This window comes from Hypanus sabinus, chromosome 14 (genome assembly GCF_030144855.1).
Source record: "Hypanus sabinus isolate sHypSab1 chromosome 14, sHypSab1.hap1, whole genome shotgun sequence".
NCBI lineage: Eukaryota > Metazoa > Chordata > Chondrichthyes > Myliobatiformes > Dasyatidae > Hypanus > Hypanus sabinus.
In genome coordinates, this window is record NC_082719.1 from 71863583 (window position 1) to 71882350 (window position 18768).

Genomic DNA, 18768 nt, shown 5'->3' on the forward strand with positions numbered 1-18768 from the left:
TATCTATTTCCATTTGAGTGATCTTGAACCATGAGGTCTGGGATCAACATTGGCAACTCCAAGGGGCATTCCTTCTCACTTGCACTTTTCTGGCAGGACATGAGGTACTGAGGGATTGTGATGGGGCATCTAACAAACTGCAAGGTAAAATTTTGTGAGCCATGACTATGAGGTCTATTGCTTGACTAGTTTGTGGGAAAATTCACACAATTTACAATCCTAGATTACTGTGATGAGGATTTTGCAAGGTCAACTGCAGAGAGGAGGAGTTGGTGACCCACCTCTTTGCACACTGTGGGTTTGCAGAGAACGTGTGGAGGAGGATGGAAGGGGCAGTGTCGAGGTTCATCCCTGGCAGCTGCGTAATAGAGGACTCTCTGATCTACGGGCTGTTCCCGGGGACACACACGGAGAACAACATCCAGTGCAGTGCAGATCATCAACTCGGTCGAAGACGCTCTTTGGTCGGCCCGAAACTTGATGGTCTACCAGCACACGGAGATCTCCGTGGAGGAATGCTGCTGACTGGCACATTCTCAGCTGCAGGAGTATGTGCTGAGGGATGCACTCAAACTCGGTGCAGCCACCGCAAGGGCCCGGTGGGGAAGGAACACAGTCTAGGGTCCTTCTCCCGTGGGAGTTGAGGTGTGGGGTTTGGAGGTATACCCCCTGAATGTAAATATGAAAGAACAAAGTGCCACGTGGGTGGCAAAACATTAGAACTTTGAAACTGTAAAGACAGTAATGGTACCAACTGTAAAGAACTGAAAGTCTTTGAATGGTTATTGTATATAATTTTATTTTGGAATAAAGTATATTTTGTTTAATAAAAAAAAAACTGGGCTCACATCTACTTTGCTGTGTCTGAACACGATGCCCAGATTAATGCCAGGCAGTTGACTGTCATTAACTCCTTTGTGTTTTGTTTTCTCTCTTCGTGGGCTGCAGATCATCTTGACAGTTTTGCAGAATTTGTACGCCCCATGGTTGCGTCTGGTTGCTGTATCTCCTGCTCTCTTTACGCCTTCATCTGTTCCTGAACTCAGAAGACGGAATATAGCGGAACAGCCAGTAACTAACTTTCACCCGACAGAGCACAAACTAGCACGTGGTGTAAATGTCTGTTAGCAGCAGCCTCAGGACTGACTTCATGACAGCGATACACGCAGCTCTTTCCAAAGACTCTGGCCTAAGGGTTGGCAAGCCTCCACTGTCCACAAATAACAAGTCATGTCAGTAAACACACCCTTTAATCTGGCGTTGCTTCCTTTTGATTTTGATTAAATCTACTTTCCACCCCCCCCCCCCTGTTTTTTTTTGTAAATGTTGTGACATCTGAAAGTAGCCGGAAGAGTGCTTCTCTCTAAGGAAGAGGCAGGAGAACTGGACGAGCCGGAGCGCCGTTGTTCGCTGCTGGATTTTAGCAGAAGGTGCGGTTTCCAAGTCTTCTGAATGACCGCCCAGGTAAGGCCCAGGACCCCGGCATTCGTCCAGAGACACCCGTTGACAACCGCCGCCTCACCGGAGCTGCTCCTTACGGCAGCCGGCGCAGCCTGGTGCTGGATTTGTGAGTGGCGCGGAGCCGGCCCCGTCTCCTCCGCCGTCGAGGCCTCCAGCTGCTCCGACTTCACGGCGCCGACGGCGAGTCTGTGGGAAGCATGGGGCGGGTGAGCCGCACGGCTGGGACTTTTGGGGAATGAACGAACGAACGTCCTCGGAATCCCTCGGTTTACTTTGGCGCTCAGGCTGACCTGCAGACGGTACTTGATATTTTGCCTCTCCTACAATATTAATAAATATTTTTACCACTCGTAAATTGGCTCCTGGGCAAAAATTGCATATTGCAGGGATATGGGGCTGTTGTTCTTGTGATTCCTGCTATCACTGCATCCCGGGTTCGTGTTTCTCAAAGAAAATGTCACTTGGGCTAGTAGCTGTTATATGACAGTCCTTTAAATCACTGTTGATTTTTTTGTTGGGGGGGGGGGTAGATTGTTACAGTTCAGTATGAACAAAACATGAAGCAATGAGAGCTTTTTGCGAAAGTTATAAATAAAAGTTTCAGAAATAACTTGATTTTTGAATGATAAAGAACAAATAATTGATTTGGCATGCCTTGTGCATTAAATAAAGTTTACAGGATGATTAATGCCTCCCATAACTAAGCTGTACATCACCACAATTTAGAATGTTTTATTTTAGTGCATTATTGACTATCCAAGCATTAAACAAATACAGTATGCCTAAAGAATCATAGAAACATACAGCTTTAAGTCTGGCTCTTTCAGTTCACTGCGTCAATGTTGATGGTGATGCCTTTCTACCCTAATTTTATTTGGCTGCATTAGGCCCGGGTGTCAATCTCTGTTTTATTTTAACCTATTTACCTGTCGAAATAACTTTTAAACGTTGTAATTGTATCTGCTTCTACCATCCCCTCGGGGAACTTGATCCAGATATGCACTATCTTCTTTGTGGAAAAACTTGCCCCTCATGTTTCCCCTCTCACCTTTCACCTTAAACATCAGGCTTTTAATTCTAGACACTGCTGCCCTGGGGAAAAAATTCTTGAGTGTGCCCCTCGTAACTTTGTAAAAGGTCACTTCCTCAGTCTCCTGTACTTCAGAGAGAATAAACCGAACCTAACTACAGTCCTCTGTTCCAGGCTGCATACTGATGTCTTCTGCACTTTCTTTATAGACACCACGTTCTCTATTTGGTCTACCCAATGTTTTGTGCAACTGCAATGTGACATCCTAACTCTTATACTCAATACCTGTACTTATTAAGGAAAGTACACTAAATATAACATATAACCATATAACAATTAGAGCACGGAAACAGGCCATCTCGGCCCTTCTAGTCCGTGCTGATGCTTACACTCACCTAGTCCCACTGGCCCACACTCAGCTCATAACCCTCCATTCCTTTCCTGACCATATACCTATCCAATTTTACTTTAAATGACAATACCGAACCTGCCTCTACCAGTTCTAGTGGAAGCTCATTCCACACAGCTACCACTCTCTGAGTAAAGAAATTCCCCCTAGTGTTACCCTTAAACTTTTGCCCCCTAACTCTCAAATCATGTCTTCTTGTTTGAATCTCCCTTACTCTCAATGGAAAAAGCCTATCCATGTCAACTCGATCTATGCTCCTCATTATTTTAAATACCTCTATTAAATCCCTCTTCAACCTTCTATGTTCCAAAGAATAACGACCTAACTTGTTCAGCCTTTCCCTGTAACTTAGGTGCTGAAACCCAGGTAACATTCTAGTAAATCTCTGTACTCTCTCTATTTTGTTGATATCTTTCCTATAATTTGGTGACCAGAACTGTACACAATACTCCAAATTCAGCCTTACCAATGCCTTGTACAATTTTAACATTATATCCCAACTCCTATACTCAATGCTCTGATTTATAAAGGCCAGCATACCAAAAGCTTTCTTCACCACCCTACCCACATGAGATTCCACCTTCAGGGAACTATGCACCATTATTCCTAGATCACCCTGTTCTACCGCATTCTTCAATGCCCTACCATTTACGATGTATGTCCTATTTGGATTATTCCTACCAAAATGTAGCACCTCACACTTATCAGCATTAAACTCCATCTTCCATCGTTCAGCCCACTCCTTCTAACTGGCCTAAATCTCTCTGCAAACTTTGAAAACCTACTTCATTATCCACAACGCCACCTACCTTAGTATCATCTGCATACTTACTAATCCAATTTACCATCCCATCATCCAGATCATTAATGTATATGACAAACAACATTGGACCCAATACAGATCGCTGAAGCACACCACTAGTCACTGGCCTCCAACCTGACAAACAGTTATCCACCACTATTATCAGGCATCTCCCATCCAGCCACTGTTGAATCCATTTTACTACTTCAATATTAATACCTAACGATTGAACCTTCCTAACTAACCTTGTGGAACCTTGTCAAAGGCCTTACTGAAGTCCATATAGACAACATCCACTGCTTTTTCACTATCCTACTCACCCGTGTTGCTACTTTCAGTGAGCTATGGATTTAGATCCTGAATTCTCTATGTACATCAATACTCCCAAGGTCCTTACCATTTACTCTAAGTACCCTACAGAATTTGACTTCCTGGCTTCATTCCCCTTCCTTTCCAGTCCTGATGAAGGGTTTTGACCTGTTATTCCTCTGCATAAATATTGCCTGACTTGCTGAGTTTTTCCAGCACTTTATTTGTGTTGTCTCACACTTGTCTGGTTAAGTTCCATTTGCTTCTACTTCACCCAACTTCCCAGCTGATCTATATCCCACTTCATTCTTAGACAACCTTCTTTGCAATTTTCAAGCCTTTTTTGTATCCATTTTGATGGCTAGCCTCTGATCCATTTTGACTTAAGCTTCTGGATCACATCAAAAAGTTGCCTGTAAGCTGTCATCTTTGTCTCTGTCTCAGAGAGATACTTAATGATACATAAGAGACACTTTTTATATAAACAACAATTTATATTTCTGTATTGTAGATGTGGTAACCCCCCCCCCCCCCCCCATACTTCACAGAAATGTATAAAACAAAATTACATTTGGTTTACCTCAAAAAGCATGAGGGTATTTTAGGATAGATATTGAAAGCTTGGTCATAAAGGTAGGTCTTATGAAATTCCTTCAAAGAGAAAGATTGGTAGACAGAGAAGTTTAGTGAGAGAAAACCAGAACATGAAGTGCCTTATAGAGTATTCAGCCCCAAACCCTTTGTTCACAGAAACAAGTATTACAGTCAGGGATTTTGATCAATTTAACTGAGAATTTTCATTTGTGATTCAAATGGTCCTTTTTTCACAGTAGAGCCCCCCAAGAAAATTGAGGAAAAACTGAAATGTCAGCAGTTCAAAAGTATTCACATTCCCACCCCCTTTTGTCAAGTACATAATGGAACCACTTCACACAGCTATTACAGCCTTTTTGGATAAATTTCTATTAGTTTTGCACAATGTGGTGGAGCAAGATTTACCCATTCCTCCTTGCAGAATTGCTCAAGCTGTGCCAGATTAGTTGGGGAATGGCTGTGGTCAGTAATCTTGAGACCTTGCCAGAGATGTTTGATTGAATTAAGTTCAGGATTGGCTAAGTCACTCAAGGACATCAGTTTTCTTCATTTTCATTTGAAGCCACTCCATGGTTGCTCTGGCAGTGTGCTTTGGGTTGCTGTCCTGCTGAAAGACAAACTTCCTCCCCTGGTCAGCTGGTTTTTATCGAGGATCTTTTTGTATTTAGCAGCATTCTTCTTCCCATCAGTCATGACCAGACTTGCAGTCTCTGCTGCTGAGAAGCATTCCCACTGCATGATGCTCCATCCACCATACTTTACAGTAGGGATGGTGTCACCTGGTTGATGTATTAGATTTTCGCTATATGTACCGTTTAGTGTTAAGGCCAAAAAGTTCCACTTTAGTTTCATCCAACTTTCTTCCACATCTTCACAGTATATTTTAAGTGATGCCGTACAAAATCTTTATGGGAAAGCATATGCTTTTTTTTTAGCCAGGGCTTCTTCCTTTCCACTCTTTCATAAACACCCTTTTGGGCAAGGCCTTAGAGATTGTGGAGCCATGAACTTCATCTTGTTTGCAGTCATTGACCTTTGCAGCTGACTCAGAGTGACTGTTGCGTCATAGAAGCCTCTCTTACAAGTGCCATTCTTCACCTGCAACAAAGCATAGGGTGGGGGAGTGTGCAGCCAGACCTTGGCAGTGTGGCTATGATTTCATAATTTTTCCACTTTTTCATGTACTGAGCTCTGAGGTATATTCAGTGCCTTTCAAATGGACTCGTACCCTTCCCCAGATTTGTGCTTTTTATTTTTTCTATTACCATATAAATTCACTGACTTGTCTTGAATGCTCTTTTGTCTTTACTTTGGTTTGGTCTGATGAAAGATTTCCATACTATTGGACCTTACAGAGCAAGGGGGTATTTATTTTGTGAATTTATTGGAAACAGGTGATTCCTCAGTTTTCTGCATCAACAAATTGGGTGAGTTGGTAAGGTAATATGTAGTATTACACCTGAGGAAATTTAGCACACTGGGGATGAACACATTTTCGGCCTCAAACTTTTGGTTTTTAATTTTTAGTAAATTGTTGACAGGTTTTGAAATTTTTCTTGTGATTTGATATGACAAACGATGTTTTATAGATTTGCTTAAAAAATCTTACTTCAAAATATTTTCATGATTTCATAGTCATGCAAAATATTGCATGTTCTTTGAAACAATAAGTAGGATAGGCAAAGGAGAATTGGTTGATGTTTGTACTTGGATTTTCAGAAGTCTTTTGACAAGGCTGCTTAACAAGCTATGGGCCCATGGTATTACAGGAAAGAGCCTAGTATGGGTAAAACAGTGGCTCATTGGCAGGAGGTAAAGTGTGGGAATAAAGGTAGCCTTTTATGGTTGGCTGCCAGTGACTAGTGGTGTTACACAGGGGTCTGAGTTGGGACCTGTTCTTTTTTTTTGTTATATGTTAATCATTTGGATGATGAAATTGATGGCTTTGTTGCAAAGTTTACAGATGATATGAAAATAGGTGGAGGGCCAGGTAGTTTTGTGGAAGCAGAGAGGCTACCAAAGTACTTGGACTGAATAGGAGAATGGGCACGAAAATGGCAGATGAAATATAGTGTTGGGAAGTGTATGGTCAGGCATTTCTTGGTGGAAGAAATGAGAGGGTTGACTATTTTTTAAATGGAGAGAAAATATGAATAAACTGAGGCACAAGGGGACTTGGGAATACTTGTGCAGGATTCCCTAAAATTTGAGACTGTAGTGAAGGTGGCAAATCTGATGTTAGTATTCATTTCGAGAGGACTGGAATTTAAAAACAAGGATGTAATTTGAGGCTTGATAAAGTACTGGTGAGGCTTCGCTTGGAGTGTTGTGTGCAGTTTTGGGCCCCTTATCTTATAAAGGATGTGTTTAAACTGGAGAGGATTCCAAGGAGGTTCACAAAAATGATTCCACGATTGAATGGCTTGTCCTATGAAGAGCGTTTAATGGCTCTGTGCCTGTATTCACTAGAATTCAGAAGAATGAGGTGAGACCTAATTGAAATCTATTGAATGGAGGGATTGAGAGGAAGTTTCCTATGGTGGGAGAGTATAAGACCAGAGGACACAGCCTCACGACACCCTTTTAGAACGGAGATGAGAAATTTCTTTAGCCAGAGAGTGGTGAATCTGTGGAAATCTTTGCCACAGTCAGCTGTGGAGGCCAGGTCTTTATATTTAAGGTGAGGATGATAGATTTTTGATTAGCCAGTGCATGAAGGGGTATAGGGAGAAGGCAGGAGATTGGGGCTGGGAGAAAAATTGGATCAGCTAAGTTTAAGTGGTGGAGCATACCCAATGGGCTAAGTGGTCTAATTCTTATGGTCTTAGATTTAGAAGATGAGACAGTAAAATGTGAAAATAGTTGTGGGGGCTGAATACTTTTTCAAGGTACTGTAAGGCCTTAACAGTTGAAGCTCAAGTGTCAATAATAAAGTAGTTACATTTGCTAATGAATGAGAGACCATAAATGGAAGAGTAGATATTTTGGGTATTTGGAAGTGAAGATGCTAGAGAGAGCAAAGACTGTGGGGACCAGTAAAATATAGCACTTTTAAAATTGCTGGAATTTTACTGTTGAGGTTATAATTACTATTTACCCCCTTAGGTATATGGCTATAAACAAATTAAAATGTTGCTTCTGTACTGCTAATTAACATCTGTAGATTGCTATTTGATTAACATTTCAATGGAACAATTAAAAATATTAAGAAACATTTTTACTATTTTTGCAAGGTTAAATGTGGCTTTCTGATTTCTGCAACATGTTTCAAACTGAAAGCCATTAAATTCACTTGAAAAATGTAGAACTTTTCACCTTTTCTCACAATATTTGAGTCCATTTAGGCATGTAGCTCTAATCATGTTAAGCACACTTGTTGCAATGGGAGGTAGAAAAGGCATTCAAAAAGGGCGATAGTCATGGGGGATTTCAGTATGCAGATAGATTAGGAAAATAAGGTTGGTGCTGGATCCCAAGAAAGTCAATTTGTGGAATGCCCACGAGATGGCTTTTTGGAGCAGTATGTGGTTGAGCCCAATGGGGGAACAATATTTTGAGATTGGGTATTATGTATTCACACAGATTTGATTAGGGAGTTTCAGGTAAAGGAGCCCTTAGGAGCCAGTGATCATAGTACGACAGAATTCACTGCAGTTTGAGAAGGAGAAGCTAAAACCAAATATATTAGTATTACAGTGGAGTAAAGGGAATTACAGAAGCATGAGAGAGGAGCTGGCCAGTGTTGTTTGGTTGGGAATACTGGCAGGCATGATGGCAGAACAGCAATGTGCAGGTTTCTAGGACCAATTTGGAAGGTGCGTGAAGGATGCATCCCAAAGATGAAGAAATATTCTAAAGGGAAGATGAGGCAACCGTGGCTCACTAGGGAAGTGAAAGACAGCATAAAACCAAAAGAGAGGGCACGTAATATAGCAAAAATTAGTGAGGATTGGGAAGCTTTTATAAACCAACAGAAGGCAACTAAATAGCTATAAGAGAGAAAAGATGAAATGTGAAGGTAAGCTGACCAATAATATAAAAGAGGATAAAAAAGTTTTTTTCATATACAAAAAGTAAAAGAGAGACGAGAGTGGATATCAGATAATTGGAAAATGATGCTGGAGAGGCCGTAATGAGAGACAGATAATTGGCTGATGAAGTATTTTGCATCAGTCTTCACCATAGAAGAAACTAGCAGAATGTCAGAAATGCGAGAATGTAAGGATCAGAAGTGAGTGTCATTGCTATTACTAAGGAGAAAGTGTTTGAGAAGCTGAACAGTTTGAAGGTACACAAGTTACCTGGACCAGGTGGACTACATCTCAGGGTTCTGAAAGAGGGAGCTAAGGAGATTGTGGAGGCATTAGTAATGATTTTTCAAGAATTACTAGATTCTGGGATGGTCCTGGAGGACTGGAGAATTGCAAAGGTTACTCCACTCTTAAGAACGGAGGCAGGCAGAAGAAAGGAAATTATAGACTAATTAGCCTGACTTCAATGGTTGGAGTCTGTTATTAAGGATGAAGTTTCAGGGTACTTGGAGGCCCATTTCATAGTAAACCGAAGTCAGCATGGTTTCATGCAGTCCTGATTGAAAACCTCCAGAACCTGGGCTTCTATACCTTCCTCTGTAACTGGATCCTTCACTTCCTAATTGGTGGACTACTATCTGGGTGGATCAGAAACAAAATCTCCACCTCATTGACAATCAACCCTTGTGCACTTCAGGGATATGTGCTTAGTCTACTTCTCTACTCTCTACACCTGTGGCTGCGTGGCTAGGTAAAGCGCAACTGTCATCTATAAATTTGACGATGATTACAATTGCTGGCAGTTTCAAATGGTGACAAGAAGGCGTGCAGGAGTGAGATATATCAGTTAGTTGAGCAGTGTCGTAGCAGCAACCTTGCACTCAACAACAGTAAGACCAAAGAGCTGATTGTGGACTTCAGAAAGGGTAAGATGAGGGAACATACAGCAGTCCTCATAGAGGCATCAGAAGTGGAGAGAGTGAACAATTTCAAATTGCTTGGTGTCAATATCCCCGAGGATCTAACCTGGAGCTAACATATCAATGCTGCTACAAAGAAGGCATGACAGCGGCTATATTTCATTAGGAAGTTGAGAAGATTTGGTATATCTCCAAAAATGCTCGTTAATTTCTACAGATGTACTTTGGAGAACATTCTAAATGGCTGCATCACCGTTTGGTATGGGGGAGGGGTTACTGCACAGGATTGAAGTAAGCTGCAGAGAGCTCCATCATGACTAACCATTGTATCCAGGACATCTTCAAGGAGTGATCCCTCAAAATGGTGGCATCCAACATTAAGGACCCCCGTCACCCAGGTCATGACTTGTTCTCATTGCTACCATCAGGAAGGAGGGATAGAAGCATGAAGGCATGTACTTAATGATTCTTCCCGCCCCCTGCCACCGATTTCTGAATGCACGTTGAACCTGTGAACACTACCTCACTACTTTTTTATTTCAATTTTTGCACTACTTATTTAATTGAATTATTTAATATACATGATATAAAAAATGTGAATTACATATAAGTATATTTTTCCCTCCATTACTATGTATTGCATTGAACTGCTGCCATAAAGTCAACAAATTTCGTGCCATATGCCAGTGATATTAAACCTGCTTCTGATTCTGACAAATCTGTTGAAATTCTTTGAGAAAATAACAGGCAGGATAGACAAAGGAGAGTCCGTGGATGTTGTTTATTTGGATTTTCAGAAAGCCTTTGATGAGGTACCACGCATAAGGCTGTTCCAACAAGATGGGAGCCATGATATTACATGGAAGGTACTAGCATGGATAGAAGATTGGCTGACTGGCAGATGGCAAAGAGTTAGAATAAATGGGGCCTTTTCTGGTTGGCTGACAGTGACTAGTAGTACTCCTCAGGGTTTGGTATTGGGACCACTTCTTGTATATGTAAGTTATTTGGATGACGGAATTGATGGTTTTGTGGCCAAGTTTGCGGATGATCAAAGATAGATGGAGGGGTAGAATGTGCTGAAGATGTAGAGTGACTGCAGAAGGATTTAGGCAGATTGGGAGAATAGACAAAGAAGTGGCAGATGGAATATAGGGAAGTGCATGGTTATGCATTTTGGTAGTAGGAATAAAGGAGTGGACTATTTTCTAAATTCAGAAAAACAGGTGCAAAGGGATCTGGGAGTCCTCGTGAAGGATTCCCTAAAGGCTAACTTGCAGGTTGAATCAGTGGTAAGGAAGACAAATGCAATGTTAACATTAATTTTGAGAGGACTAGAGTACAAAAGCAAGGATGTAATGCTGAGGCTTTAGAAAGCATTGGTCAGACTGCATTTGGAGTATTGTAAGTAGTTTTGGGCCCCTGATCTAAGAAAAGATGTGCTGGCATTGGACAATGTCTATAGAAGGTTCATAAGAATGATTCAATGAATGAAAGTGTTAACATATGAGGAGCGTTTGATGGTTTGGGCCTGTATACAGAGTTTAGAAGTATAAGGGGAGATTTCATGGAAATCAATTGAATATTGAATGGCCTAGATAGAGTGGATGTGAAGGGCATATTTCCTCTAGTGGGGGAGTCTAGGACCAAAGGGCACAGCCTGAGAATAGAGGGAGATCTATTTAGAATAGAGTTGAGTTCTTTAGCCAGAGGCTATGACTCTGTGGAATTATTGCCAAAGATGGCTGTGTAGGTCAAATCATTGGGTATATTTAAGGCAGAGATCGATATGTTCTAGATTAATCTGGGTATCAAAGGTTATGGGGGAGAGAGAAGGAGAATGGGGATGAGAGGGACAATAAATCTGCCACAATGGAATGGCAGAGCAGATTCAATAGGCTGAATGGCCTAATTCTGATCCTATGTCTTATGGTCTTAAATGGACCTTTAATACTTCAATAGGAACTTACATATCATAAATAATATACACTAAGAGAATGGTGGTTGTAGAATGAGGCCAGTATCTTAGTACATACCCTTTATTAGGAGCCTTGCATTAATTGTTAAAAATGTTTTTGATAAAGTACATATTTTGAAATGCATTTTACAGTATACAAATGATTTGAGAAGTCCACACTTGATTTGATAACAAGTGCTTATTCTTAATTGAGTTCTTTTCACATGAGAATAGGTAAATAAGTTTTTCGTTCTTTGAGTATTTGTGGTTTTGCTGCATTAAATACTTGTCTTTTAACAACAGGTTACAGTGCTGTACTTTGCCAAGAGTGCTGAACTCTCAGGAATTCATTCTGAGGTGCTTTCTGTTCCACATCAGCTTACTTCTTTACAACTATGGGAGGAAATCGTTAGGAAACATCCCAGGTACTGCAATTTGATATCTTCATAAGAAAGTCTTTTTTCCCTGGAAGACCAATCTTGATCTTGAGTTTGTGATTTCACTTGTATTAGGAATGCTCGAATTAGTATTTTGATTTTCTAATTTGCATTAAGAAAAATGTTTTTGTACAGTGGCCTAAACTAAAATAAAGACATTGGGTCCTAGTTATATTGAGTTACTGGGCATCTGATCCTCAGTAAACTTATCCATGTGACGAAGCTTTCCATTCTCCTAATATCTGTATTGGTTTATTATCAATTTAAGAGCACAAGAAGTAGGACCACAAGTAGGTCATGGGGCCCTGTTGCTGTTCTGCTATCCAGTGAAATGAATGGTGATCTGATCATTTTCTCAACTTCATTTTGTGGCTCAGTTGCTTATCATCTAAGTGTATATATGTGTGTATATATATGTATATATTTTTTTTTAATCTCAGCCTTGAAAATAATTCAATGATTTGTCCTTGACAGCTCTCTGAGATAGAGGACTATAAAGATTTGCAACAGACTAGAAGAAATAACTCCTCATCGAGTCAGAGTCACAAAGCAGAGAAATGGGTCACTTGGCCCACCAGGTCCATGTTGACTTTTTTTGCCCATCTACTCTAATCCCATTTGCCCTTGTTTGGATTTCTATCTGAAATGAGTTCCTTATTTTAAGACTGAACCCCCTTTTCCTGGATTTCCACCATGAGGGAAAGCATCATATCAGCATATTATTTGTTAATTCCTTTCTGAATATTATTTACTTCAATAAGATAATAACTCATTCCTCTAAGTTCCAGTCAGCTTTGCCCCAACCAGCTGGTTGTTTGTCATAAAATTATCTCTTCACTACAGTTAATAACCATGTTTGAATTACCTCCAATGTGAGAATATCTCTTCAGAAGTAATTTCAAAGTAAATGTATGATCAAAGTATCATCATTTACAACCCTGAGATTCATTTTCTTGCAGGCATGCACAGTAATTCTAAGAAGCTCAGTAGAGTTGATTTAAAGACTGCACCCAGCGGAATGGACAATCAATGTGCAAAATATGATAAACTGCAAATTACAAAAAAAGGAAAAAAAAACAAAAAAAGTAAATAAATAGCAATAAATATCAAAAACATGAGATGAAGAGACCTTCAATGTGAGTTCATAGGTTGTGGGAACAGTTCAGTGTTAGGGTGAGTGAAGTTTATTGAAGTTATTCCCTCTGGTTCAAGAGTCTGGAGTCTGACAGTTGCAGGGTAATAGCTGTTCTTGAACCTGATGGTGTGAGTTTTCAGGCTCTTGTACCTTATTCCTGATGGAGAGTACTGTAAATCTGAACTTGTTATTCTAGGTGTGATGTCACTGATGTTTTCGGCATCTGTTGCAAGACTTCCCTACTGATTCCTGGGGCACCTAAGTTGATACAACTTAACAACTTCAAAAGTACCCATTTATTTCTGACTGTCTTTTATGCTTACTAATCTGTTAGCCACCCTCCTCTTATTCTGCAAACTTTTATGTAGCACTTTACCAAATACTTATTGTAAAAAAAACTAAGTGCTATCTATTGATTCAACCTTCTCTACCCTGCAAATGCCAAATCACAAGGCCTTGAATCGCATTTTTAATAGATTTCATACTTGTGAAAAATGTTTGAGATTTTTCTATGCAGCTGAATGAATACATCAGAGAACAGTAAAGAGCAGAAAAAAAGTAATTTTATTGAATAGCCCTGACAATTTTCATCCAGGTAACCTCACTTCACTATTCTTTCCCCATTCTTTGCCTGCTGCAAATATCTCATGTTCACTTATGTACTCTTTCCTTTTGAAGCTGTGAATTCCAAATCCTAATCATATTGCTAATAATAGGTTTTCCTCAGTTCACTTGTCAGCCAGTTTTCAGGTTATCACCATTTCAGCCATTTGATACAAATTTTCTAAATTTCTTATATCAAAACCTACATAATTTTAACCACATCAAAATTTTCTTTTAATATTCCTTTCTGCAAGAAAAACAACTCCAGCATCATTAATTTAATCATATAATCTTAAACCCTGCTGCTTGTATCCATTTTAATAAATATCTTCTGTACCTTTTTTTAAAGCTTTCATATTCTTGTGGAGCCCTAGATTGGAAGCAGTTGTCCAACAAAGCAAAAATAAATCTTTATTAGGGGTAGCATAATCTCTTGTTATTGTACTTTTGTCCTCATGTATAAAAGTGCTTTTAATATTTCTGCGCTAAATTTCAATCAAAAGTTTTTGCTATTTTTCTTATCAAAGGCTAATTGACTTGACGATAATTAATTAGACTGAGAAATGATTTCCACAAATCCCCTAGGATCTAATGCATTTAAGTTTGCATTTAAAATGAATGAAAAGTCTGTATTTGTCTGCATTTGTACATCTGGCCGAAACAAATTTGTATCACCTATAAAATAGTCTCTTTGAAAATAAAGCTGATTTAGCTCCTTAAATACCTTTGCAAAGTAAAAGAAAACATTGTCATGATAAATTTTTCATTATGTTGTGCCTGTGGATTCCTCCTGTGAAAGAAACTGAGCAGAATCACTACCATAGTCTTTAATTCTCCATCTTAGTACAATTGATTCAGTTGCTTTTCTATCACTTGATCCTGACACATGTTCACTGTCCTGGGTTGAGTGGAGGGGGGATTATTTTTGTTGTTTTTAGATGCATGTGATTGTACAGTTTTTAATAATTTATTCTAATGCAATAATGTTATAGCATTAATATGGTGCTGTAACCATGGTAATGATTCAAGATTGTTCAGTATCATTTCCTGTATATAAGCACAAGGAAAATGAAATAATAGTTACTCAGGATCTGATGTAGCACAAAACAATTACAAAAGATAAAGAACACAATAATAATAAAAACACACAATAAATATAAGTACACAAGATAGCATAAATACATAGATTGATTGTATGTCCATAAAGTGACAGAAAGTAACTGTGAGGAAGTAATAAAATGGTGGTAGAGTTAGTGAGTGGAGGTGTTGATCAATATTCCTGTTTGGGGAAAGTAACCGTGTTTTGAGTATGGTGGTCCTGGCATGGATGCAACATAGATTTCTCCCAGATGGGAGTGTGACAAGCAGTCCGTGAGTGGGGTGTGTGGATCATATGGATGATGTTACTGATTCTTTACTGACACCTTTCTGTATATATGTCCTTAGTGGTTGGTTAGCTGGTGCTAGTGATGCGTTGGGTTATTTTGACTACGTGTTGTGGAGCCTTCCTGTCCGCCACAGTGCAGTTTTCATACCAAAGTCTAAGAGTTCAGTGGCTCTCTATTCAGAGGGCTTTGGACAACTGAAATCCCTGTCTAGAATCTTAGAAATACTATCTAAGAATTTAAAGCTAGCACCATTATTGGGAGCCAGAGTAGCCCCTGTGTCCCAGCATGCCGCCATCTGGATATCTAAACTAAATGTTTACACTCAAAATCTGTATGCAGCGTTAATAATTTCATCCACTTGTCCTGTACTTTAATCTTTTCCACTGGCAGCAGAAAAAAATATGAGGAATATTCAGCCATAAATATTTGGGTGCCAAGGGTTAGAGTGATGCTAATACAGCTGGGGTGTTGGAGTTCAGAGTTCATCTCTGGTTTGTATGTTCTCCCCATGACCTTGTAAGTTTCCTCCGGGCACTCTGATTTCCTACGACAGTTTTGAGATGCACTGGTTAGTCGGTTAGTTGGTCATTGTAAATTGCACTCTGATTATGCTAAGGTTAAGTAGGCGGGTTGTTGGGCCGGAGGGCCTAAATAAAAAAATGCAATGATGAATATTCTATATATTGACTTGGAACTTAGTGCGAAATGCTGGCATTTCATTGCTAACAGTCTGTATTTCTCCAAGTGAGTGCTACCATACTTGGGATTTCTTGTAAATTAGGAGGCCCTGAACATTCTGGTTGCTCTGAGCTGGGTTTTTACAGACATCTTCCCAATTTGGACCCCTTGTGGAATTCAGACTATTAGCAGTTCCTTAGCACTTGCGCTGCTAAATTTGTTGACTGAACACATTGGAATAGTAAGCCTGTTCAGTTAAATCAGAGGTTCTCAAGCTGAGGTCCACAGAGCGCTTGGTTAATGGTAGGGGTCCATGGCATAAAGAAGTTTGGGAGTCCCTGATTTAAGTGGAGTGCAAGAGCTTTGAGGAAGAAAAGATTTCATGTATATATTTAAATTAATTTTTAGTTTTAAGTGCATTTATTTTTACTGTTTGTTATTCTTTGATATTTTCAAATTGTTCCCCAAGTTTTATTTTTTTAAACTGTCATTGAATGTTTTTGGATATCAGTTTTGAGGTTGGCAGAGCTGGTGTTTGTGTTGGCCATTTGTAGAAACTTGTTTTGGATCTTTTCGGGATGTTTACAAATAAATGCCAGAAAGTTGACAGGCTCTCCTCCATCTTTCATTGGAAGTGCTATTTTGTGAAATGTTGAAACCTGCATATTTGATCAAAACTGTCATCTTATATTTGTTTTTACAAAATGTTCTACACACTGAGCATAAGAAGACAATATTGCTTAGGCTATAGAACCCATATGAAAAGCAACAATGATACTAAGTGCTTAATTTTTGCCACGCAAATTGATAGTGTTATATCCAGTTGCTCCTCCAGTTGATGGAATTCATTGGTAAAATGCAGCATTTCCGAGCGCTCAATCAAGAATTGACTATATTTTCTTCAGGGGTGAGAATAGATTGTAATTACGCACAGTTTTGTTTGGAAACCTGAAATCATATTTAGAGAACTTTGTAGACCATTACCTGGGAGAACCTGAACGATCTAGTTGAAATCAGAAAAGTTAAGCTCTCAGTATTAAATGACACAAATACATTGAATGCTTTTCCTTTCTTACCGGATCTACAGACTTGGTACCATAAGGGATCATATCATTCTTGCTGTTCGTCAGGAATTCATCATCCTGGGAGATCAACTTCTGTTCCTCGAGCCAGGAGACGAGATTGCTGTCATCCCCCCTATCAGTGGGGGCTAGTTCCTGGGATACATATGCAGGTATTTCCAGCTTCTCTTCAAATATAACATCAGGTGCAGGAGGACGAATGTTAAAATTCCTGATTGACTCTTTGATTTTAGCTAGATCCAAAGATTCCGTTGATCCATGTCTTCTGATTTTTCCTTTTCGTCTACATCCACTTGGTTTTGAGTCTTTATTATATGGAGCCATATTATTTTTATGTAGATGTCACTGTAAATAAACATGACTTATTTGAGTATGAACAAAAAGAAACAGAATAGGAATATTTAGTTATTTTATTAGGGAAAGGGATTTGATGTAGTATAAACCTTTCTAGAGCCTGGAGCATTTTGTACCACCACATTAAATAAGAACCAAACTAAAAAAACTGAAGTCTGGAAACATTCAGCAGGTCAGAAGGCATCTATGGAAAGAAAAACAGAGTTAATATTTTGGGTTGAAAACTTTTAATTGGAACTGGAATGGTAAAGAGGTGGTAACTGTGGGCACAGCATCTAAGGAAAGATTTACTGGTCCTGGAGAAAGTTCAGAGGAGATTCACAAAAATGGTCACAGGAATGAAATGCTTAACAAATGAAGGGCATTTTATGTTTCTAGACATCTGTTCGGTAAAGTTCAGAAGGATGAGGGGAGAATATTCATTGAGACCTACTTGATACTGAAAGGCCTGGATAGAGTAAACATGGAGAGGATGTTTCCATTAATAGGAGAGTCTAGGATTCAAGAGCACAGACTCAGAATAAAAGGATGTTCTTTAAAACAGATGAATGTCTTTAAAAATAGGGTGGTAAATCTGTGGAATTTGTTGCCACTGATGGATTGTGGACATAAGGGGGTGTTCAAGGCAGAGACTGATAGTTTTCTGACTGGTACGGGGTTTAAGTGTTACAGGGAGAAGATGAGAGAATGGTGTTTCTAAAAAAAAAAGCAGCCATGCTTGAGTGGTAGAGTGGATCAGATGGGTAAATAGTCTACTACTGCACCATGTCTTGTGATCTTGTAACTTGAAGTTACAGTGTTGTTAAACGACCCACGCTGATTATAACCTTAGATTTGATAAGGTCTTATTGGGAAGAAATGTGCCCTTTAGCACTTCAATTAGAAACTGCTGGCTGATGTGTCTAAAAAAAGCATACCAATTCCATTTTCACTGATGTTGTGGCACAAACTTGTAATTCCTACAGGCATCTTATCGTATGAGACTACTGCCATCACGTGCCGAAATGCCTAATTATGATAAAGCTGTTAACATGGCATCATTAGCATATGTTTATTCAATTTGCTTTGAAACCATATATATTTGTAGTGAAACCAAATATTTTTCTGTTTTATCTTAATTCTTTACTTCAGAGTATTTCTGATGAATAATGTAAATTTTATGGTACTGTGGTCTGATAACCAATATTTATTTTCTTCTTAAACTTTAAAGTTACAAATTCAGAATGACCTGTTAAAGTAAGTTTTAAAAGTATCAGAATCCTGTTATTGGCATTGCCATTCTTTGAGGTATATCACATTCACTTTCAGGCAACCAGGAAATCATTCTGAGTATCTTCACTAGATTTATTTAAACATAAAACGTAGAACATTCCAGCACAATACAGGCCCTTCGGTCCATGATTTTATGCTGACCTTTTAACACTACTCTTAAGATCAATATAACCCTTTCCTCCTTCATAACCCCCCCATTTTTCTCTCATCCATGTGCTTATCTTAAGAGTTTTTTAAATGCCCCTCATGCATCTGCCTTCATCACCACCCCTGCCAGGGTATTCATTGCACCCACCATCTACCTCT

The 18768-nt window shown here is 39.3% G+C and overlaps 1 protein-coding gene across 1 annotated transcript; it reads left to right on the forward strand.

Moving 5' to 3' along the window:
* Positions 1-836: 836 nt before the first annotated feature.
* Positions 837-16975, forward strand: LOC132404872 (molybdopterin synthase sulfur carrier subunit). Its single transcript, XM_059989434.1, has 3 exons — positions 837-1464; positions 11817-11938; positions 16842-16975. Exons 1-3 carry the CDS (start codon positions 1453-1455, stop codon positions 16966-16968), a joined length of 261 nt encoding a protein of 86 aa, XP_059845417.1. The 5' UTR covers positions 837-1452; the 3' UTR covers positions 16969-16975.
* Positions 16976-18768: the final 1793 nt, after the last annotated feature.

Excerpts from the sequence above, each read along its gene's own strand:
- LOC132404872 (XM_059989434.1), top strand. Across the intron at positions 11,939-16,841 it reads ATCGTTAGGAAACATCCCAG|ACTTGGTACCATAAGGGATC; the intron begins GTACTGCAATTT and ends CCGGATCTACAG.